Consider the following 23,640-nt stretch of genomic DNA (forward strand, 5'->3'; position numbering starts at 1 on the left):
TTTGGCATTTTGAAGTCGTCTGAGAACAAGGGTGCTAATTACAGGCCTTGGTTCGAATTGAACTGATCGGACAAATTTTCCCTTCACAGCTTTGGTGATGGTGGGGCTTCTTTGGGAGCCCCCCACCCACCCCACCCCCGCCAACCAGTTAAAGATCTAGGGACAGAGTTGTGAAGTCAGGGTTGATGGCTTCCTAGAAAAGAAAAGTATTAAGTCCTTTTGCAAATGCCTACCCGGTATTTTTTTTTCATTTTGTTTCACATCATTATGATTACCATTGGTTAGCAGGCTTTAAGCTTTAAAAGTATTTTAAAGTTTTTTTTTTTTTTGGCATATAAACAAGAGAAGTTGTTTACCGACTTTAACATTAATTTAGCAATAAATGTGAAAATGCCTTGTTTGTGTTTGTTTTTGTTTTTTCGTTTGTTTTGAGACAGGGTTTCCCTGTGTAGTCCTAGCTGTCCTGGAACTCACTCTGTAGACCAGGCTGACCTCGAACTCACAGAGATCCACCTGCCTCTGCCTCCCGAGTGCTGGGACTAAAAATGTGCTCCACCACGCATGGCAAAAAGTGCCTTTTTAACGAAGAAACTTGTTTTTCTAACTTAGATGTGTGTGTTACATGTGTTATGTGTGTGCGTGTGACGTGTGTGCGTGCATGTGGAGTGGGTATGTGTTACATGTGTGTGCATGCTATATGTGGTGTGGGTACGTGTTACATGTTGTATGTGTTATGTATGGTGTGGGTATGTATATGTTACATGTGATATGGGTATGTGTGTACATTACATGTGGTGTGTGCCGTGCCTAGTCTGTGGGGACCCCAGAAGACCACCAGGGAGACCGACTCACTGAAATGCAAAAGCAAGGTTCATTGTGTGCACAGTACAAGTTGGCAGGGACCTCAAAGCAACTGGCGCAGTTGTGGCAAGAGGAGGTACCCCACCCTCCTTAGAAGGCATTATTTAAAGGCAAAACCCAGAAAAGTTACATTAGCAGGGTGTGGAGTGAGGGATTTCTAAAGTTTAGGACTCCTGATTGACATTTGTCTAGGGGTGTCCTGGTGAAAAGCGATGGGTGTGTGCTGGCAGGTGATCCTATCCACCACGGTTGAAACGTTAGGAATTTCCTCTGGAGGGTCTGTTCCTGGGTGGTGCCTGGGTAGTCTCAGTTTGTGGTCTTTCTCATAACTAGGTATTGCCTCAGGGTAAACTATTGAGACTCTGGGCCTCTATGGAGCTTGTCGTGGCTGAGTCCTACAGTATGGGCGTGTGTGTGTGTGTGTGTGTGTGTGTGTGTGTGTGTGTTACATGTGGTGTGGGTTTGTGTGCCTGCCTGTGGAAGGCCAAAGTTGATGCTGGGAGCCTTCCTGAATCACTCTCCACACCTTATTCTTTGAGGCAGAGGAAGACAGCTTCTTCTCGTGGTCTCCCATCTCTGCCTACCGAATGTTGGGGTTATCAATGCCTGCCCAGCATATAAATAGGTGCTTGGGAATCCTATTCAAACCCTAAACAATTTACACACTGAGCCATCTCCCCACCCCTGGTTTAGTAGGCGTTCAATATTGACTGTGTATATTGGAAACTGAAGTTAATAGTAAATTAGTGTATTAACCTTTGTATTGTTCTGCATTGCGTTTAAGAAATTAAGAAAGCCAGAAAAGCAAAAATGAGAGTGGATAGTATTGATCGGTTTACAGAAATCACAGCCGTGAGAAAAAAGGTCAGATTCCGTGTGCCGCTTCATAATTTGGTTACCAGCACATAATTAAAATTGATCAGCCAAAGCCATGGTGATGGATGTGTTTTCCTACGTATGTGGGCATTTCACAAGCGAGAACGAAAACCACTGATTTTTAATTCACTTGGGCTGAATTGAACTTCAAAACATTTGGCAAGCCTAATAAATCACACTCCATATAGGCATCTCTCTCTCTCTCTCTCTCTCTCTCTCTCTCTCTCTCTCTCTCTCTCTCTCTCTCTGTCTCCTTTTTTAGCTGTCTCTTGCATGTGCTTGGGAAAGGGATGCCCTGTGTGCGCATGTGCCTGTCTTTATTCTCAGGTGTTCCAGATTGATAAGAATTTGGGGTCAGGACGACACCCGCTGCTTTGAGGGCAGAAGCCAGGAAAGCAGGTGTCAGAGCACTTTTTGAACTTGTGCTCATCCCAGCCCTTACATACAGATTGGAGAAATCTGCCTCTGCATCAGCAATGCTCTAGGAAGCATCTCTCCCACCCTGAGTGATGGGATAGCTGCTTTTTACGTAGCTCTGGGAAATAACTAACGTAGCCTCGGAAGCTGACATAGTGAAGCTGACATAGTACTCTGGCCCCCAAGACCCTGGTTATAGGCACAGATGAGCAAAACCAGAAGAAATCCTGGAGATTGTGGTTGACAGTGTTCCGGTGTGTGGCTCCCGGGTTGCCTGTATCATTGTCTGGGGGGCAGGGGTGTTTATTAGAGGTTTGCTCTGTCACAATAAATAAGGTATGGTTTCAGATTGCATCTTGAGGCAGGAGGAAAGGAAGACAGGCCCAGACTAATTTGTAAAACTTTACTATGAACTGTGAGATAAACGCTTGTTCGGCGTTTGTCTCCTTGGGTGCAGTCATTTCACTGTGGTTAGGAGATAAATATCCTTGGTCTTGGGAGACCTGTGCTGAAATGTCTCGGAGTAAAGTGATAATCCGACCCGTAGCCTGTGCTTGAGAGCAAGCCCTGGGTACTGTGTCTATGTATGTGTGTGCGTGTGCACAAGACTGTGCGCATCTCAGACCTGCCTCTGCTTCAGGAGTGCTGGGATTGAGGGGTACATCATGACATGTGCTTGTCTCTTATGTTTTTAATTATGTGTATGTATGTGTGCCTGTATACGTTTGAGCACAGGTGCCCACAGAGGCCAGAGCTTGGTGGCAGAAGTCTTCAACAGTCAAACTCCGTTTATGTATTGATAACCTCTCTTGCTCAACTCGGAGCCCATGGATTCTGCTAGTTCAGATAGCCAGTTGCTCCGCCCAGGGACCTCCCATTTCCTCCGCCTCCTGAGCACGGAGGTTACAGGTGGCCATGTTGTTTGGGCGCTGGGGATCCTAACTCCCTAACACCAGTCCTCACACTAGATGGCCAGTGCCTCATCCCCAGAATCACCTCTCCACTGCTATAAAGTTTTATTGGTAGGAAGGCATGCCCACTTCCTTTAGAATTTAAGGGACACCTTACTTAGCCTGATCCCAAAACAGGGCCTGGGGACATCTGGTTTGCTTTCTTCAGGAAGAACCATAAAGCATGCGTGATGTGATTGTTAAGGACAGGGTTGACTCGCCCTCTATACCCCACCCCACCTCAAGACTAAATTAGTACAAAATGCAGCCCAACTTCTGTGTGTTCCCAGCAAAAAGAAAAGGCAATACTGATACTCTCTTAGCAGCCAAATAAGGCATCTCTCTCCCATCTATTAAATATTGATAATTGAGAAAGAAATGCTGGTGATTTGGTGAGTCATTGCCTCAGGTGGCTGATGGTACGTTGTGTTCTTTTCTGTGCTAGACAGCTCCCTCTCCAGCGGATCGGTCATCTGTTGATTCTCAAAATTAGAAAAAAAAATAAAAAATGAAAGAGAAGGGAAGAACGCGTTTCTCAGCCCGGTGGGGAAGAAGGATTAGGAGAGAGCAGCCAGCTGCCTGGAAAACAGGATCAGAGCTGACACCTGCTTCGCTCCCAAGTCACGGGGTTGGAGGCGTGTGCTTTCTCTTGGTGGCCACTAGATGGTAGTATTGCCAAGGTCAGCCTGCATGTGCTTGCCTGGCTTGGTTCTCGGAGCAAGGCCCACCCGTGGTTTTCTGACACAGAAAACTCACGCCCGGTTCTTTGTAAATCCAGACTGTTTTCTTTAAAAAGATCAGGGTGTGGTGCGGCATGCCTAGTCCTGGCATCTGGCAAGTGGACATAGGAGCACCAAGACTTTCAAGCCTATCCTTGACCACATAACTTCTAGGCCAGCCTAAACTTCCTAGGACCCTGTCTCTGTTAAATCAATATTTGCTTACTTGTTTATGTTTTTCCAAAAGTCTCAGGCCTTAAGCTTCTACCTCCACCTGAGGTGCCGGATTGCCTGTGGGTGTTGCCTGGTTTATGCAGTACTGTGGGTCGAACCCAGGGCCCCATGGATGCGAGGCAGGCACTCTACCAACTGAGCTACATCCCTAGACCTTGAAACACATTTTTCAGCTAAAGGTCTAAATTCCTTTTTTTTTTCTCTCAGAGGTATTTAACGTCTGTAGCAGTGACTGGCTTTGAACACCCTAAAATGAACTGCTTTAAAAGGAATAACATTCGAGAAAGGAAACCGTTCTCTGTCTGCAAGACAGTGGACATCAAGATAGCCCTACAAAATCTGGACTCTATAGTCCAGTGCCTGTTCACATCTGAAACTTAGCCTTGCATCCTGGCATGATGGCACAGACCTGTAATCCTAGCACTTGGGCATGCCCAACCTCAGCTATGTAGTAAATTGGAGGCTAGCCTTGGCTGCCTGAGATCCCATCTCCACGGTAATAAATAAACACAAATAAACAATGGATATCTGGTGTGTGTGAGGCACCTTCTGTAGTGTTCCATCTCTGAGTTTGCAGGATTGACCGAGCCCCAGCTGTGTGCATCACGAGAGCATGCTTTTTCTATAAATGCTTTCCGAATCTCGACTTTGATTAGGATCTGAATCACAGTAGACCCCACGGAGGGTTCCAGCCCTTCCCAAGCTGTAGCTCGTTGATTTGGAATCTTGTGCAGATGGGCTTGGCTCCCATGACGTCAGTGCTCTCACCTGCAGCTGTGATGGTCCGTGGTTACCGAGGCCACTGTGTTCCTGTTTGGGTTTTGGCTTTGTTTAGAATTAAGAGGCTTATAAAGGAAGCCATAGAAACCCCAAGTTCCCCGATTGCTGCGGTACAGGAAACAGGGCAATTACTCAGCGTCTATTGTCCAAGCAGACTGTTTAAGATACAATTTCAAGACAATCTGGAAGCACCTCCTGGCTTGATAATGTGTAGTTTAGCGGTGGGCAAGCTCTTATCAGGGTTTGCTCCGGGGACAATCACGGGAAGAACATTCTGCGGTTCTCATAAATGACGCCGTTCTTAGGCTCCAAGGCCTTCGTGTGACAGTCAGGGAGAAGGGAACAGTCTCTCTGAGTTTATTCTGTGACCACGCTGGGAAGTTCACTTTCCAGTGCTGGGATTCCCATGCTGGCCTAGGGGAATGGCCATCTGAACTCTGCCCGTGGGTTGGCTCATCAGTTCATGTTGTTTTCATTCCTGGGTTCCTCCTTGGAGTCCCTGTTGGTTTTATGTCCAGGGTCTGTGTGAGACTGTCTGCTCTATCTGCTCTGTAGATCTGGCTATGATCTAAGGCCAACCTCAGCTCCCAGTCTGCCCTCTGAGGGACTCCCAAAGGCCCCGTGTGCTGAGTCCCCGTGGGAGGCAGGACCAATGAAAGCCTCATTTTCAGAAGTTGCCTCAGGAAGCTCTGAGGGGCGCTGCCTGTTAATACTACACTTCATAATGATGCTATTGTAGCTTCCAAAAAGCACAATTCACCCGAGATTCTTCAACAAGAAGCAAGCAGCGGAGTTGACATTTTCCGTTGCGTGTGGGATAACGCAGTCAGGGACACATTTGTTGTCTTTTGATAACTTTTTGTATTACTCAGAAAATGCATCCCTGATTCTGGTGACATTTTTATTGAAAAGGGCATGGAGGAGGTGGTGGGTGGGTGGAATTTTCAGTGGTTGTGTGTGTGTGTGTTTTCTCTCACTGCCAGTCCCAGGAATTTTTTCATTAATATTTGAGATTTCCTATCCTAGCTAGCTACTTTTAAAAGCTAGAACTTTTACCTTGAACTCCTTAAATTTATCTTAGCGACCCAGCACACCGCTTCTGTCCTCTTCCTGTATCCATCCCTGTTGTCCCAGAGACTTAGTTTTCAGTCTCTGGTCTGCTCCCCCCTCTGGTCTCTCTCTGCAGAGTAACACACATCTGTCTGTCTTCTCACCGCCCGCCCGGGGCTTTACCTCTGGCCCTGCCCTGGCATTTGGTGCTGTCTTTCTGGGTGTCTGAGCCTTGTTCCCCAAGAGCAGACAGACTGTGGATGGCTAATGGCTAACTCGAGCATCACTTGGAAGACTAAGATTCACACAGACACTCAGACCCCACTCAGAACCACTGCGTTTTGGTCCAGTCCTGCTCCATCTCCTCAGCTTGCAGTGAGAGGAGCCCTGGACTGAAGGACATCTCCCCCCCAGCCACACTCTCACCATCTTTCTGTCCTGCCTGCGCTGCTCTGTCCCCTTTGACTGCTAAGCCAGTGGTTCTGGTAGTGGGATTAACGGCTTGTGCCACCCCCAGGCTTTTATGACTTCACTTTCTGTTTAATTCTTCTGGGCATTTATTGGTTTACTCAAGGACTTAATGGATTGCCTGTCAGAGCTGGGTGTCACGGATACAGAGAACAAAACCAGACCTTATTCCTACTCTCATGGAGCTTGGTGTGTAGTGGGAAGCGCAGCTAGAAACACACACCGTGAGTTCTAAGCGCAGCATGTCAGTGAGCACGCTTGAGAGCGTCTAGGACACCCTGTGTATCCGGCTGGGAGATTGGCGGCCCTGAAGGGGCGGGACTTGTTCGGAGCACCCAGAGTGAGGGCGAAAGCAGGAAGCCCGGCTGAAGCAGGGAGGGGCACGTGCGCTCTAAAGCTTCTTTCTGCTCTTGCTCTTCCACTTTTAGTCAGTTAATCTCATCTTCTCCTTTCCATGCTGAATTGTGCTTCCTGTATTCTCCGTCGTGGTCCAGACACTCAGCACACCCGCGGGGCTGCTGTGGCCGTGTGCTCAGTTTCAAATCTCGTCAGCCTTTTTATCCTACCATCCCATCATGGAGCTGTTGTTAGAACCAGTTTCCTTACTCTTACAAAACACAGTGGTCAGATTTTAAATTGCCCTGTGATACTCCCCCCACTTCCTCCTTTTAGTTTTTTTTTTTTTTGCGGGGAGGGGGTTCTTGTTTGTTTTGAGAAAAAGTCTCTGTTCTAGTAGTTCTGGTTGCCCTGGAACTCACTTTGTGGATCAGGCTGGCTTCAAACTCATAGAGATCCACCTGCCTTTGCCTCCCGAGTAGTGGGATTAACGGCTTGCGCCACCAAGTCCAGCCTGTTGTTTCCTTCTTAAAAGCATCTCAAGGGCCTGGGGAGAATGCTCGGCTGGTAAACATTTGCCATGCAAGTGTGAGGGCCAGGGTCTGGACTCCCTTGCATCTGTATTGAAAGCCTAGCGCAGCAGCGCACATCTGTTTTAAATCCATAGCGTAAATATCTGTGTCTTCTGATGGTCTTAGGTGACCTCTGTGAAGGGGTCGTTTGACTCCCAGGTTGAGAACCTCTGGCTTAGCAGTCAAAGGGGAAATGCAGAGATGGCTTGTTACCCTCTTTCCCTCCCTGCAGGTTCTGCAGCTGATGCACCTAAGCCGGCCCATGTGAGGAACTGTGTGGGACTTGATCTTTTGCCTTTGAAAGCACTGACAGGCGTCTTATATTACAGGTTACTCAGCGGTCGTTATGACCTCCCGGTTACGTGCGTTGGGTGGAAGAATTAATAATATACGAACCTCCGAATTACCCAAAGAGAAAACTCGATCCGAGGTCATCTGTAGTATACGATTTTTAGATGGCTTGGTACAGACCTTTAAAGTTAACGTAAGTGCTCCACTTTTTTTTGGAGGGGGGAGGGGGGTTTGAGGAAATTCTCTTAAATAGTTTTAAGTTCTTGGCTTACAAAATTGTAAGAGATTGACTTAAAAATGAAGGCTTGAGTTTTCGGATCTCAGATGGTGAGCCTGGGCTGGGCATAGCCTTGCAACCTTTGCCCCTGTCTCACCTTTTCCATTCTTCTGAGGGACCTGTCTGATGGCTCCACCCCTTCCCTCCCCCGAAGCAGAACTGGCCCTTGGATGACCATACTCTGTATAGAGCCCACGTGACTCTGTCTCGAGCCCACGTGACTCTGCAATTTTAAAAATAGTAAGAATCACTAGGTTATAAGTCTCCTACTAAACTGTGTGCCCCTTGAGGACAGGGCGGGTGTCCTGGCCCAGGACTGGGCATGCAGCTGTGCCCTGTGACATGCTCAGCCTCATGGATGGCAGCACTCCACAAGGGCCTGGCTCCTGCTCAGAGCCCTTGATCTCAGGTCTTCACGTAAGCAGCTGTGAGAGGCAGGAGCAGCAGCTGCCTCAGCCGGCTGCACGCCCACGCTCCACACACCACCTATGTCCAGGACTTCTCAGTGTCTCTCAGGCCTCACAGCATCAAATTCGGCCCCTAATCACCTGTACCCCATCTTTTAAAGAATATGCAGAGAGGCCGGGCGGTGGTGGCGCACACCTTTAATCCCAGCACTCGGGAGACAGAGGCAGGTGAATCCCTGTGAGTTCGAGGCCAGCCTGGTCTACAAGAGCTAGTTCCAGGACAGCTAGGACTGTTACACAGGGAAACCCTGTCTCTCTCGAGAAAAGAATATGCAGAGAAAGGAAAGGAAATGGGCTGGATATGGTAGTAAATTCCTATGATTCAGCACTTGGGAAGTGAATTTAGGAGGAGCAAAAGTTTGAGGCCAGCCTGGGCTACATGACACCATGTCTTAAAACAAACAAACAGTGTGGGGGGGTTGACCAGAAAAGCCCATAGCACTTAAACCATAATGAAAACTAACAGACTCCTACAGTAGCTGCTACTGCTTGCTCCACTACCCCTCCTTCTTTCCCTTTGACAGGGACTGACTGTCAAAGCCTGACTGGCCTAGAAATCAGAGATCTGTCTGCATCTGCCTAGGATCAAAGGCTTGCACCAACACCCTTCATTTTCTGCCATAAGACCGACCTCTCTCTCTCTCTCTCTCTCTCTCTCTCTCTCTCTCTTTCTCTCTCTCTCTCTCTCCTTTCTACTGTTAGTGTTCTTGGTGCAGGCAGAAGACAGTTTTCAGTTCTTCCAAACCAGGGCAGCTCTCCACACCGTGGGCGTGAGAAGTCCTCAACAGCCCACAGCACTCAAGCGCCAGCCAACAGTGGCGGTGATTAGCGGAGATCTGTTTCCCTGCCGTCCTCCCCACTGCCCCACTCGGTTCTTCGGCTGTCTCTACGGCTATGCTTGGTTCTTCTGAGGATGGGATGTGTTATTTATCATCTCAAGAAAGGTCTAGAAAGAGAAGGACAAGATAGCTCAGTGAGGAAAGGTGCTTTCGGCCAAGCCTGGGACCCTCATGGCGGAGGGCTGGCTCATCTGGAACAGCACGAGCCCCACGGGAGGAGAGCCAGAGGAAAGTGAGGTCAGAGATATCAAGAAGGATTGGGGGTGGGAGGCCAACTGGAAGCTGGGCACGCTGACTTCTACACTGGGCAGTGTAGAGAGCTCTGGATAGAGACCTGACATGGCCTGACTTAAGGGTCACTCGGTCCTCAGCGGCCAGGGATGGAGATGATTGGGAGACTGAAGTCGCAGTCCCTGAGACAGGTTCTGATGGTGGACAGAGCAGTCTTGTGGGCGTGACTGGAAGGAGGCACCTGGGAGGTGGGACCAATGGGACTTGATGGCAGGGCTCTCTGATGTGCTTTGCTGCCCTGGTTTGTCCTCTCTGTATGTTTGTCCTCACTTCCCCTACTTTTTTTAATGAAATATGGTCTCACTATGTATCTATGCCCTGCAGGTCTGGTCGATGTGTAGACCAGACTGGGCTCAAACGCACCGAGATCTACCTGCCTCTACCTCTCAGGTGCGGATTAAAGATGTGTGCCACCACACCTGGCTTTGATTCTATTTTAATTCTTTGGGGAAGGAGGAAAATTGAGCAGAATTGATACCTGAATGTTTGGATTCTGCAGTTCAGAGGTGAGAGACTCAATCCAGCGAGAACACAGGGCTTTGGCGTTGCACGATGCGAGTCAGATGGTCAGGTGATACTGGGTGATAGTGTGGGATTACTAGGCATGGCATCTCTCAGTTCTCAGTGACTAATGTGGGTTTGATGGGCATGGCGCTTCTCAGTGCCTGGATCTCATGACGCCTCCCAGTGCCTGGATCTCAGTGCCTAGCATGGGTATGATGGGCATGGCGCCTCCCAGTGCCTGGATCTCAGTGGCAAGGCAGATGTTAAGGGCTACTTTGCAGAGTTGAAGCCAAGTGAGTGTGGTATCAATAAATTACAGTTGCTAATGACATAATAAATCAAAGTGGGAGGTGGAACTAAGAGCACCCCTTGGGCTCCCTGACCAGCCAGCCTGGCTTGAGATTCACTAAGAAATCCTGTCCAAAATAATGAGATGAGGGTGATGGAAGTTATCCCAGCATAAAAACACACACACAAATACTACACCCACCACACACACACATACAGCACACACACCATACACACACAAATACTACACACACCACAAACACACATACACACACCACACACATACACATAGCACACACACCACATACACACACACAGCACACACACACCACACACATATACACACCCCACGCACACTGTATCTGAATTGGTAACTTGGGGGAACAGGTGGGCTTTTGTTTTTACCCATGGAGAGACTTTCTTGTGACAGATGGTGGCAGCTTCTGGAGCCTTCAGGATACAAGGTGGTGCATTCTGGAAATAGGCAAGGCTCATGCTCTCTACAACAGACCGGATTCCATGAAGTCACCCCAAAGATCTTGCCACAGGAATGTCCGAGCTACCTAACTCTCCCCACTCTGGTCACAGCGACCCACTTTCTACACATTCCCTGCTCTCAGAAGCTCACAGGGAGAGCCTCTCTCTACCTGTCTATTTCTGACTTGCATTGTCCTGAGCTAAATGGTTGGGTTGAAAGCATTCCTGGGAGGGTGACCTCTTAAAATAGAGTCTGAAGTCTCCCAAATGCTCCATGGTGCTCTGCTGTGTACATCTCTCCCCCTCACCCCCCACCCCCACCGCCCACTAACCAAAGCCACCTTTTGTGTGTGCCATCAACTACAAACTGGGTGGGCCCACTAGACAGATGGGAAGGGTGACACTCCACCCTGTCATCCCGACACAGGGGGATTCCTTGTCCCTGTCTCCAGGTGGATCCCACTGTTCATGACATCCTCCAAGGACTCTACCTGCTGTGTCTTGACTGGTCCAAGCCCTTGACAGCGGTTGACACTCCGTGTTAGTCACCCCTTCTGCAGCCGAGGAAGGAGAGCGCTGCTTACGGTGGCTCTGTCCCAGCGCCCACATCAGGCTGCCCCATAAACACTGGAGTAGGCCGCTGAGTCCCACTCCGGAGTGAAGTGTGGCTGAATGTCCCCACCGGCTTCTCACTTCCGATGCCCGAGAAGCAGCGGGGCAGATAATCCCACAAGGGGATGTGTGCCAAGTCACTTCGAGGGTATTTTGGATGGCATTCGAGTATCTTTAGCTGTTAGTGGAGAGTTTTCCTTGCTGCACACTCTCTGGGTTCCTCCGGGGGAAGGAGCTGCAGCTGGGCCCCAAGCAGCCAACAGGAGCTGACCTGGGATTAGCGTTTGCCGTGGGTAATCCGCGGCAGGTCATGGCGTGTTTGCTGTGTAACGCGTGCGTTTTCCAGCTTAGAAGTCACTGGAGAGCCTCAGCTAAGGGATGGAAGCAACTTAGAAAGCTCAGTTAAGTTCACAGTGTCGTGTGTGTGCGTGTGTGTGTGTGCGTGTGCATGTGTGTGTGTGTAGGCCAAAAGACAGCCTTCAATGTGATTTCTCAGAGTCATTCATTGACCTGGAGCTTGATACGTCAGTCAGGTTGACAGGTGCACCCAGAGGCCAATATTGGGTGACTTCTTTCATTGCGCTCCGCCTTATTTTTTATTTTCTGAAACATTTTGTCTTTCTGTCTGTCTGTGTGTCTGTCTGTCTGTCTCTCTCTCTCTCTTTCTATACATATATATTCATTTGAGACACGGTCTCACTATGTAGACAAGGCTGGCTTCAAATTCACAGAGATCTGCCTGCCCCTTCCTCCTGTGTGCACAGATTGAAAATGTGCACCCACTAGATTTTATTCTTATTTATGTGTCTGCATTAATAGTGCCCATGCAATCAGAGTCCAGGAGAGAGCGTTAGGCCCCTTGTAGCTGGAATCTTACAGGTGTTGTGAGCTGCCCAGCTTGTGTGCTAGGAACGAAATTTCCGTCTTTTGCAAGTGCAGGAAGTACTCAACCACTCTGGCCCCCGCCTTAGGTTTTTGAGACACTGATCTCACCGAAGCTGGAGCTTTCCTACTTGGCTAGATTGCTTGGCCAGCAGGCTCCCAGGCTGTGTCTTCCACCGTGGATTGTGGAGAGTTGAGTTTAGGTCCTCACTCTTGCAAGGCAAGCGCTCTAGTGACTTACCTTTCTCCCCAATCTCTTAAACTCAGAGTGTCTCAGTCATATTTATATAGTTTGTCTTAACCCTACTTTATATCCCTTGTGCAGCCTTGTGAACCTGAAATTTATTAATGCTTTTGTTAAGTTTGGGAAGTAGCTATTCATAAACTCTGAGGAGTTTAGTTTCCCTTTTTTTCTACAGTAAAAAACAAACAAAACGACAACATTGTTGCTTCCAGGTCTTGGTTCATCTTAATACTTTCTCCACTTGCTTTCATCTAGAAACAAGATCTGGGCCAGTCACTTCTGGATTTGGCCTATGGCCACCTTGGCGTGACGGAGAAGGAGTACTTTGGCTTGCAACATGGCGACGACCCAGTGGACTCCCCCGTGAGTGCCCCCGCATACGAAGTGCTGCTTGCCTGCTTCGGCTGGTCTCGCAGCTTATGTGTGTTTTCTCACTCCACAGAGATGGCTCGAGGCAAGCAAACCCCTCAGGAAGCAACTGAAAGGTGGGTATGACTTCACTGGTGTTGGTTCTTGGGGGTGTGGCCATCTATCTTTTCAGGGACTTAAGTTATAGGGGTGGGGCCAGAGAGAGATCCTTAGGCTGCACTTCAGAGCAGCCTTAAGGATCCCAGCTGTGCAGAAGGGTGAGGAGAGAGTAGGCCGCTCACAACAAGGGAGCCTTTGCTTCTGTTTATAAGGGAGAATGTGGATGAAGGGTGGGCCTTCTCAGCCCAGGATAAGAAATAGACATAAAAGGTCCAGGGGATGTCTTAGTTGGTAAACATGCTGGCTGTATAAGCTTAGGCACCTGAGCTCGGATCCCCAGCACCAATGTAAAAGGCTGGGCACTTTGGTGCGTGCCCATGATCCCAGTGCTGGGAGGATGAGTGAGACAGGGGGATTCCTGAACTTGGCTGGCCAGACCCCCTAGCCAAATGATGAGCTCCAGGTTCAGTAAGAGACCCTGTCTCAAAAAATTAGCTGGGGAGCAGTGGAGGAAGATCCTGATGTCAGCCTGTGGTTTCTACATGCACATGCATTCACACACACACAAAGAGAAACTGACATGAACCCTCATACTTTCCAACAGCTCCCAACATACTTCCCACAGATGCTGGCTCACCTGTCCTGAGTGGCCCCCTGTGTTGCTCTCAGCCCGGAGTGAGACAGCTACTCCGGTCATGCCCAGCCTACCCTCCAGCCACCTCTCCTCAGCCTAGCTGCCCTTGCGGCTCTCATTGGCCCTGATAGGTACCTGTTGTCCCAGACTAACTTGGCCAGTCCACACGACTTCCTCTGAACTGCCCCTTAGTCTCCTCCTTCTGTAAAGAATGCTTTTCCTCTTGACCCAGGGTCTACTGCCACTCCCCAGAGTTCCACAGATGTCGCCGGTTACCTGAAGGGAAGCGCTAACTCTCATTTCTTTGACCCTTTGTGGCTGAGCACTCCTCCCGCTACCTCACAGTGAGGTGTCTTAGCTGCCTCTCCGGACTTCATTCTACTCTGTCCCCTTCAGGATTCTTGACTCACAGGAGGTGGCCAGTCACATGAGGCCTAGGTAGCTGTTGCCTGTCATTCTCTCTGACTCATTCTTGCAGCAAACACATCCCTAAGTGCTCTGACCAAGGCAAAGCACTGTGCTAAACCTGGGAAATGCGGTGCAAGCCAGATTTGAGCCCTGCTCTCAAGGTCACATGTATAAGTTGAAAAGAGAAGTTCTGTGATAGTACTGTGCATATTCACTTGTGAGTGTATACACGTACGCACACACACGCACGCACACGCATGTGTGCATGTTCTCTGAGTCCACAGAAGAACCTAGAAAGACAGAGACTACACCTGAAACACCAAAGTAACAAATGAAGGAAGGGGGAGACTGGACAGTGAACGCGGGATGGGGGACTAACGACGATGACTTTGCCTCAGAGCGAGCGCCACCCACTGGTAGGTGTGTAGACAGGCGCACCCACCCATCCACCATTAAAGACTCTGCTAGCCCCAGCCCAGAGGTGACAAAGGAAGGAACTAAGAGATGGCAGAGTGGAGACAGGATGAACCAAGACAGAAGACGAGATGAGCAGAAGGATTAGCCAGCTGGGCAGATCACAGAAGGACTTGGGTTTCAGAGATCACGAAAGTGCTATGTGAGCCCGGAGACAGGATCTGGGCAGATTTACCAAGTGCCAGAGGCAGGGTGAAGTCAACAAGGTCGGGTCTCCCCATGTCTTGGCAACAGCGATCTTCAGTCAGACACGTGGCCAGTTTTATCCCACAGGCAAACTGGCTCTTGGCGTTGATGCCTAAGTCACATCTGAGTGGTACAGCACTCAGAGTCACAGTGACTGTTGTGATCTGCCTTGAAATTGTGACAGTGTTTTCTAGTTTAAAAAAAAAAATCAAGTAAAAAACTTGAGTCAGTGTTACAGAGCGTTCTGGTCTTGTCACCGGTGCCCAGTCAGGAGAGGCAGTTACGTTCCTGACTGATAAATAGATCCACCAGCCCGCAGGTAGCCATGGTGGTGGTGAAGTTCTATAGGCTACCTGGAAATGTTGCAGAGGCATAAATCGCAAGCTAAATGCAGGCTGCTTCAGTTCTTTGTGAATTTTATGGATAGATGCTGGTTTTAAGACTTTAAAACATTTTTAGTACGGGTCTCATAGTTTGAGCAGGGCCCTAAGGCAGATGTGCAACCAGAAGCAGCAACCAGAAGTAGGTGATCCCACAGTGGGGCAGATGCTATACAAGTCCTTTTGGTGTACATGGGCCTTATGAACTGTTAACTTATATACTCTGAACTTGAAATCGGAGCTTTTATAGTGGAAAATGGAGTTGAGTGAAAAGTAGTCCCTTTATGGGGAGTAGCAGCTATGTACATTGACTTTTTTCTTCTTAAGGGAAAACCTAATTTGTCTTTGAAAAATGTTATAGGAGGTTTCCCCTGTACCCTGCATTTTCGAGTCAGATATTTTATACCCGATCCCAACACACTGCAGCAGGAGCAAACCAGGTAATGATCTTTTTCTCTTGAAGTTCTCTGTCTAGTCTGTACAAATTGGGAGCCCCCCCAAAATGTGCTCTTTGTTTTCTAGCCAAATCATAACTTGATTGGGTTATGACCTCCCCAACTATCATGATCCAAGAAAAACTTGGGGGTGCCCAGGTTGAAAGTTTAACTGGCAGGTTTGTTTTCAGTTTGTGGCCTGTGTCTCAGCCCCAAACTGGTGTAATTTCCAGTGTGTGGAGACCCTCCCTCTCTCCCCTCCTCTATCTGGTAAACATTATGAGTGTTAAGGATGCTAAGCCAGTTCTTTTCATGCAGGCCGAGAGTAGAGCAGTCACCCATGGGGCACGTAACGTGGAATCTGAGGGGCTGGAATAAAGTCCCTTGAGGATGACAAGGCTTAGCTGTAACCAGAACTTTCCATCAGATCCCCTTTTGCAGGGGTGAGGAAGGGGAGTGGGATCTGGCTGGACCTATCTTGTTTGCTGGGTGAATCAGCAGGTTTAGGAAGTTTGGGAGGCAGATGGGAGGGGGGAGTGGGCAGTGATAGCAGCTGTTTACCCTGCCAGCTTGCAGGCTGTGCTGGCCCTGGTTGGTCCTGGCAAGTGGATTTTCTGGGTGGGGAAACAGGCCTGTGGGATGGGATGGGATGGATGGATGGATGGATGGATGGATGGATGGATGGATGGATGGATGGGATGGGATAGGAAGGATGGGAAGGGAAGGGTTGGAATGAGATGGGATGGATGGGAAGGGAAGGGTTGGAATGAGATGGGATGGATGGGAAGGGAAGGGAAGGGTTGGAATGAGATGGGATGGATGGGAAGGGAAGGGAAGGGAAGGGAAGGGAAGGGAAGGGAAGGGAAGGGTTGGAATGAGATGGGATGGATGGGAAGGGAAGGGAAGGGATGGGACGGGACGGGGCAGGATGGAGAAACTGGGGTGTGCAGGAAGAATGACATGGGAAGGGTGCAGTAAGGAAGTCACAGTTGCCTCAGGATGGAAGACTGTGCCAGCCACTTCCCCTGTTGTACACCACACTGAGCCCCTTTGTTATGTGCCCCTTTGTTGTTCTTAAGGAGGGAAATTGTCTCCCTGGGAAGAAGAAGCTGTTCTGGATTATTGAATCCTATTTTATGGTAGAAAAATCCCACCAAAGAGATGCCATTAGCTTAGTCATAAACTGCTCTCTCGTTTTCCTTTCTTCTTTTTAATGGCACACAGCATTCATATTTTAGCTTTTAATATGTGTAAAGGCCACTTGTTCGTTTATTACTCTGTTTTTCTTTCGTGTGTATGTGCTTTTTCTTTCGTGTGTATGTGCTTCTTTCTTCCACAGAGGCAGGCCCTGGGGCTGGACTGTGTTTATTATTATGGTAAATGTGAAGCCTGGATAAGGGAGGCCTGGGTGGCTCCTTGGGAAATCACAGTGAAGTGCATGCTGCTTTGAATCATTTTGGTGTACCACCACCACCACCACCATCACCAACACCATCACCATCACCATTACCGCCATCACCACCACCAGCAGCACTGTCACCATCACCACCACCACCACAACCATCACCACTACAACCATCATCACCATTACCACCATCAGTACCCCCAGCACCATATCAGCACCATTACCACCACCACCTTTACCATTACCACCAACACCATCAGCACCACCACCACCACAACCACAACCATCACCACTACAACCATCATCACCATTACCACCATCAGTACCACCAGCACCATCACCACCACCACCAGCACCACCACAACCACCAACACCACCGCCATCAGCACCATCACCACCACCACCATCATCATTACCTCCACCACCATCACCAGCATCCCCGCCACGACCACCAACACCACCATCATCACCACCATCACCACATGACTCTTTACTCTGGTGAACTAGGGACAGTACTGAGAGTCTCAATCAAGCACATCATGTCGTAAGCTGACTGATATAAAACTGGTAGCATCATCTGTCAGGATGGTGTTTTAAACTACCTTACCAGGGTTTCTTCAGAACAATCTGGAATAGCAGCTTCTGTTTGAGGAATGCTTTAGAATTCCACAAAGAGCCAGACACAATGGCAGCATCTATAATTGGGGAAGACAGAGGCAAAAGGATCCCTTGAACAGAGGAGTTTAAGACCAGCCTAGGCAACGTATCAATACACTATCTCGAATAAAAAAAAAGAAAGAAAGACAAACCTTGAAGAATTATATACGTACATGTGCTAGGTTTTTTATTTATTTATTTATTTATTTATTTATTTATTTATTTATTTATTTATTTATTTATTTTGGTTTTTCGAGACAGGGTTTCTCTGTGGTTTTGGAGCCTGTCCTGGAACTTGCTCTTGTAGACCAGGCTGGTCTCGAACTCACAGAGATCCGCCTGCCTCTGCCTCCTAAGTGCTGGGATTAAAGGCATGCGCCACCACTGCCCGGCTTGTGCTAGTTTTTTTAAGTGATCTTTATGGCTCACCAGATTGATTTTGCTCAACTAAAAAGTTCCAGCTCATGTATGGTGACTGTCACCATCCACCGTATCTCTTTCCTGGAGTGCTGGAACTCTAGGTGTGAGACTCCCTGTCTGCAGTCCTCTGAGTAGAAAGACTTGCTGGAGATGCTTCCAGGATCAACCTTATTTCATGGTCCGATGCCCTTCATGGCCATCAGCTTCTATGCCCCATGGGAAAGAAGCTGAAACCTTGTTGAGTGAGTCTTCCTGCCCTCAGGGGACATCTAGGGAATGTAGGGTAGAGAGAAGCCTTGTGGAGGAGAGAGGCTACCTTCAGATCTTCTGAGGAGCTGTAGGGATGGGAACACACAGGGCTATGATGGGGAGCAGATTTTAGCTGGAGATAGACCAATTCTTGTCTTTACCTGAGTTACAGGTCAGTTACTCATCAGAGTCACTGGTTCTGATGTTACATCCGCTCCCGCTCCCACCTTAAGGAGCATAGCATGCAGCCACTATAGCCGCTTCCTCCTGAGCAGTGGGTACCAGCTATCACATTCAGCAAGAACTAGGGCAGTGTAGTGTTCCTTTAACCGGTGAGCAGCTGGGACTGGGTCATCTTTTTCTTAGAATGGGGCTTAGATTCCTCCATTAATTCACACATGGAGTTGATTTTTGTTCTTTAATTTGTATGAAGGCTTTCACCTCTATTCCTGGCACATACAATCTTCATATGCTCTAGGTTCATAGCCTCTCCAAAGAGGAGTTTCCTTTTTGACTCCCAAAAATCAAAGAAAGGGCCAGGCATGGGAGCACACGCCTTTAATTCCAGCACTTGGGAGGCAGAGGCAAACAGATCTCTGTGAGTTTGAGGATAGCCAGGGCTGAAAAACCAGGGGGAAAAAAAGGAAAAGAAAGAAAGAGAGAGAGAGAGAGAGGGAGGGAGAGAGAGAGAAAACTAAAGAAGGGATGTAGTGATGATGACATTGGTTGTTTCGTTTCTTATCTAGGACAGTCATTGTTTTGTTTTGTTTTTCTTTTCCTGAAGTTGAGGTCTGTGAATATGATAAAACACCCTAATCAAAAGCAACAGAGGAGAGGAAGTGGTTTGTTTGAACTCACTGTTCCAGGTTAAAGCCAATCACTGCACAAAAGTGGAGGGGGAAATGAGACAGCTAGCCACATCACATCCACAGTCAAGAACTTGCACACTTGCTTGCTCATTTGCAGATATTCAGCTCAGTGTCTTCACTCTTACACAGTTCAGGAACCCCTTCCTAGGGAATGGTACTGCCAACAATGGTCTGCCTCTTCCCATACTGATTAGCTTATCAATGCAGTCCCCACAGACATGCCTACAGGCTGAGATGATGCAGACCATACTTCATTGAGACTGTCTTTCTGGATGATTGTAGTTTGTGTCATCTTGACAGGCAGCCCTCACAGCGTCTGGATGGAGTGCACTCTTAAAGGGGGTCATACATTGCTAAAGTCAGACATGCCAAATCGCTCCCATTGATCGCTTTCCTTTATTCTCGTGGCTTACATGACTGTTTATCGTGAGCCTCCACAACTGCTGTTACTGATAAATTTAGATCATTCTAAGCAGCATTCTGCTTACTGGCAATCTCTAATTACAGTTTGCACTCCTCGGGGGAAATGATAAAGCCTCCTAAGTTTGGGGTGCATTCTGGGATTCTCATTTCTCTCCACATGATGCTGCGGGGTTGACTCAACTTTGCCAAGGATCAGGTGATATTTGGTGAATGTTCATGGTCTCAGTTCTTTCCATCAATGAAAGCCCAGGTTTTATCAGTGGATCAACTACAGCTCTGCCTCACTCTTCTTTCTCCCTGTTTCCTTCCAGAAGGAGAGAACACTTAATTCTGGTTGAATGTTAGCTTGGGTAAACATAAAAACAAACTAGAAAGAACTGGCTATGTTCTCCTAGGTGGAAAAGATTATCCCACGACGGAGTGGGCATGAATTAGCATGAGTATTTTATTACTTTCGTTATTGCCGTGACCAAATCCTTAAACAGCGACGAGAAGCTACTTCAGGGAAGAGGGTTTGTTTCGGCTTACAGCTCTCGAGGCTCCAGGTCCTCACGGTAGAAGGCATGGCGATGGGGGTGGGAGGCAGCTCATCACATGGTGCCCACAGTCAGGAAGTACAGGTGAATACTAGTGTTTGGCTCACTTCCTCTTTTATTCGGTCTGGGACCTCAGTCCGTGAGTCATACACCAGTTATTCGTCACCAAATTCAGGGCGGGTCTTCCATCATCAGTTAAAACTTCTGGAAACGCCGTCAGATACACCCAGAGGTGTGTTTCCATGGTGATTTCTAAATGCAGTCAAGTTGACAGAAAGGTGAACCATTCCTATGCCTATGTGACTAATACCGTCTAACGATGCCCAAGGTTCAACACAATACAGAGTGTCGATAATAGATCCTATTAAGACATGGTAATGATTTATATGTAGCACACAGAGATTGTTCTCGGAGCATGTATGTCCAGGTTAAAGCAAGCAAAGCTAATCCATAAAACCTCTCTAACATCCATTTCCCCAGACTGGCAATTTGTACTGTAGAGAGTTCATTGAGATATATAGCCTTTAGGTCTGCTTAATTTTGTAGTATGATTTTTTTTTTTTTATTGCAAGTTCTTTATCATAGCGTTTTAAGAAGTTAAACAGAGATGGTGTTACAGCCTCACAGATTGACTGGGATGCAGAAATGAGGAAGAAAGCTACAGAGCACCAGGCACCAGCCCCAGGCTGCAGATAGGAGGTTGCAATACTGTCTGAAGCATCCAGGTCTCAAAAGAGCCAGCTCCCTGACCTTTCTCAACCCCAAGGAATATGAGCCTGGTTTGTTTAAATTGCCAGCCTGATCTCTCTCCTGCCCCTCACCCCCGCGCTTCTGCGCTTGTCTGTGTTAGCTTTCAAGAGGTTTTCCTTTTGTCGCTTTTGGCTAGACCCTGGAATGTCAATCCCGTTTGAATCTGGGTTTTAAAAAAGAGTAGGGGAGAGGAGCCAAGCGTCACATGTATGCCGCGTCCCTAAATATAAATACCTCCACGGTGCTTCCTGGCCTTGCCAGGCCTGTTGATGTTGGCCTCCTTTCTTCCCCCCATTTGTCTCAGGGCAAAGATGCAGCCTGCAGGGCTGAGGGGCCTGGAACAGTTTGCCCCCAGAAGAGCTCTGGGCTTTCAAAGCTGATTCTGCCACTTTTGGGTGCTGGCAACAAGGCTACCAATATTTTTGCTCCAGCACCCACAGTTCCTTAGCCTACAGGCAAAAGCTCTGCTGGATGTTGTACCACAATCAAGATGTGATCTTCACAGGGCCACCTCCTTAGTTTCACAGAGAGGAGCGGGGGAAGGGGGTAGGGGGTAGACATGCCCGTTCGGTGTTTAGAGCAGCGACCTGTGAGTGTGGGGGGCAGCTTGTACAGAATGCTGGGGGTCCCCATGCCTAGTTAAGAAGGCTCATGCAGCAAGTGGGGCACCCTTGACTCCTACCCCATCCATCCCCTCAGCCCGCGCTAGCACAGGGCACCTAGGCAGGTTTTTAAACAGGTAAAATGGTATTTGCGTACGTATATTTTTTAAGGTGCGTTTTTGTTGTTGCTGTTTGCTTATTGCACGTTGAGCACTCACTAACAAACACCATTGTTTCCCAGGCATCTGTATTTCTTACAACTGAAGATGGATGTTTGCGAAGGAAGGTAATGAGAATTTCGTATTCTTCTTTTCCTGTCAGACTGGCCAGATTCCTGGTTTTAATCTAATGAGCACTCATTCCTGGCAGCAGAATTCAATTTAAACAAAGCCCATATGTTGGACTATTTTCAACTCTGCCTTGGTTTACAGAGGCTAGCAGTTGAGAAACTTTGTTCCATACTATTCTTATTACAAAAGATCCAGGGGTCTTTCTGGTAGAGACCTGGGGATTTTAAAGGGGAAGGAAAGACCCTGGATGTGAAATGGGCCTTAGTTCAGGTAGCAGAAAGGTGCAAGTTACAGGCACTGCTGAGCCCGTGGTACTTGTGGGTGATTCCTCTTCTCTCTGGAAGGAACTGTGTTCAAGATGTGAGCATCTGCTTGTGAGTCAGGACTCTGGGTATATTCAGGCCGTCTCACTTGGAAGGTAGCTGCAAGTGGCTAGAAACACAATTAAAACCCCAAGCCCACAGAACCCCGTCTTCCAAATCCTTAGTTCTTTCTTTCTTTTTAAAGATATGTTTATTTATTATTGTTAGAGATAGAGTGAATGTGTGTGTGCATATGCCTGTGTGTGCATATGTTATGTTTGATGAATGAATGTGTGTGTGCATATGTGCATGATGAATGAATATGAGTGTGCATATGTCTTTGTGTGTATATATGCATAATGAATAAATGTACGTGTGCATATGCCTATGTGTTCACATCTACATCATCCTACACATGTGGAGTTGGTTCTTTCTTTCCACCTCTACTCGGGCTCAGGGGATTGAACTTGGTCACCAGGCATATGCAGCAAGTGCCCTTGCCTGCTGAGCCCTCTCACCTGCTGGTGCCTTAGCATTTTCTTGCCTTATGAAAAATATCCACAGCAGAAAAAGAGCCCCATCTACTTCCACTCTACTCACCCCCACTTCTTCCTGGGACTTTAGTTCTACTGCCTAGGGTCATCAGAGGCCACTGGCCTGCCGCACCACCAGGAGGCTGGCAGTTGTGCCGGGTGACATGAGACAGGAGCCCATGAGGCCAGTGAGACCAGTGTGGGTAGTGGGGGTCACAGCTGACCGAGGATTTCAGGAGCTCTGCTGCTACTGTGGCCTAGAAAACTCACTGTGGGTTGCTGGGGATAAGCCAAATTTAGGGTTGGTGGAGAAAATAAAAATTGGATTCCCCTGGACAGCAAGAAGGTCCTCCCATCCCCCATTCCAGCTGGAAGCCATATGTGGTGGATTTGGAGGAAAACATACCCAGTGGAGGCGGGTATCTCAGTCCACCAGACAGAAGAGAGCAGCTGCAAGGTCTTAAAGCAGAGAGCCGATACGTCAGGCATGGTGTTTGTGTGCACACAGAGAGGCTGAGAGAGACCAGTGCTCCCTCTGCTCCGGTCCTGCAGGCCAGAGACAGGAGCCTCCGTGAGGGGCTAGCAGAACTGTTGACTGTTTAGTGATCACAGCCCACCCCCCAGGAGCATCATGAACTCTCTGTATCTTTTCCCCATTGCATCCCTTCTCCCCCCAGCACAAGCTGTGCACCAGGGCTGGGGACTTCTCTTTTGCATTGTGAGTCAGCCTCATTATTCTTCAGAACATGCCTGGCTCCCCCTCTTGGGCTGTTCTCTGCAGGCATGGAAACCCATTCCATGGCTCCCTTATGCTCAGACACCTTGTTTTTCCATAAATACCGTCCTAGTGCCTGTTCTATGGGGCAGGTTCCAGCCCGTGCTGGCCACCTGGCCAGGGCCTCCCCTTCAGCCTTCCTATACTCAGAACGCTGGGCCCACATTGTCCTCCTTTTTGCATCCCCAAACAGGATGCTCCTTGGAGCATCCAGATGGGTTAGTAGGCATCAACACCCTGAAGTAGGCCCCTGTAGTGCCTTGTCAGCTCCCCAGGTGGCCCCACCACCTGCTCATCCCAGGTGTGTATTAGCACATCTGTGGCCAAGGATATTGTGGTCCCATTAGCATTTGCCTTGAGATATCAACTTTTCTGACTTGTTTGACTAGTCACTGGTAACCGGTACTGTA

The 23,640-nt window shown here is 48.4% G+C and overlaps 1 protein-coding gene across 9 annotated transcripts in view; it reads left to right on the forward strand.

Moving 5' to 3' along the window:
* Window positions 1-23,640, forward strand: part of Ptpn3 (protein tyrosine phosphatase non-receptor type 3) — a 108,460-nt gene that overhangs the window by 27,680 nt on the left and 57,140 nt on the right. For all 9 annotated transcript variants that reach the window (XM_057790379.1, XM_057790370.1, XM_057790376.1 and 6 more), the window contains exons 2-6: window positions 7,593-7,747; window positions 12,691-12,798; window positions 12,878-12,920; window positions 15,347-15,425; window positions 21,572-21,616. In XM_057790379.1, coding sequence (XP_057646362.1) covers window positions 7,593-7,747; window positions 12,691-12,798; window positions 12,878-12,920; window positions 15,347-15,425; window positions 21,572-21,616 — 430 coding nt within the window. The remainder of the gene's footprint in view (window positions 1-7,592; window positions 7,748-12,690; window positions 12,799-12,877; window positions 12,921-15,346; window positions 15,426-21,571; window positions 21,617-23,640) is intronic.

Source organism: Chionomys nivalis, chromosome 16, assembly GCF_950005125.1.
Source record: "Chionomys nivalis chromosome 16, mChiNiv1.1, whole genome shotgun sequence".
In the NCBI taxonomy this organism is placed as follows: domain Eukaryota; kingdom Metazoa; phylum Chordata; class Mammalia; order Rodentia; family Cricetidae; genus Chionomys; species Chionomys nivalis.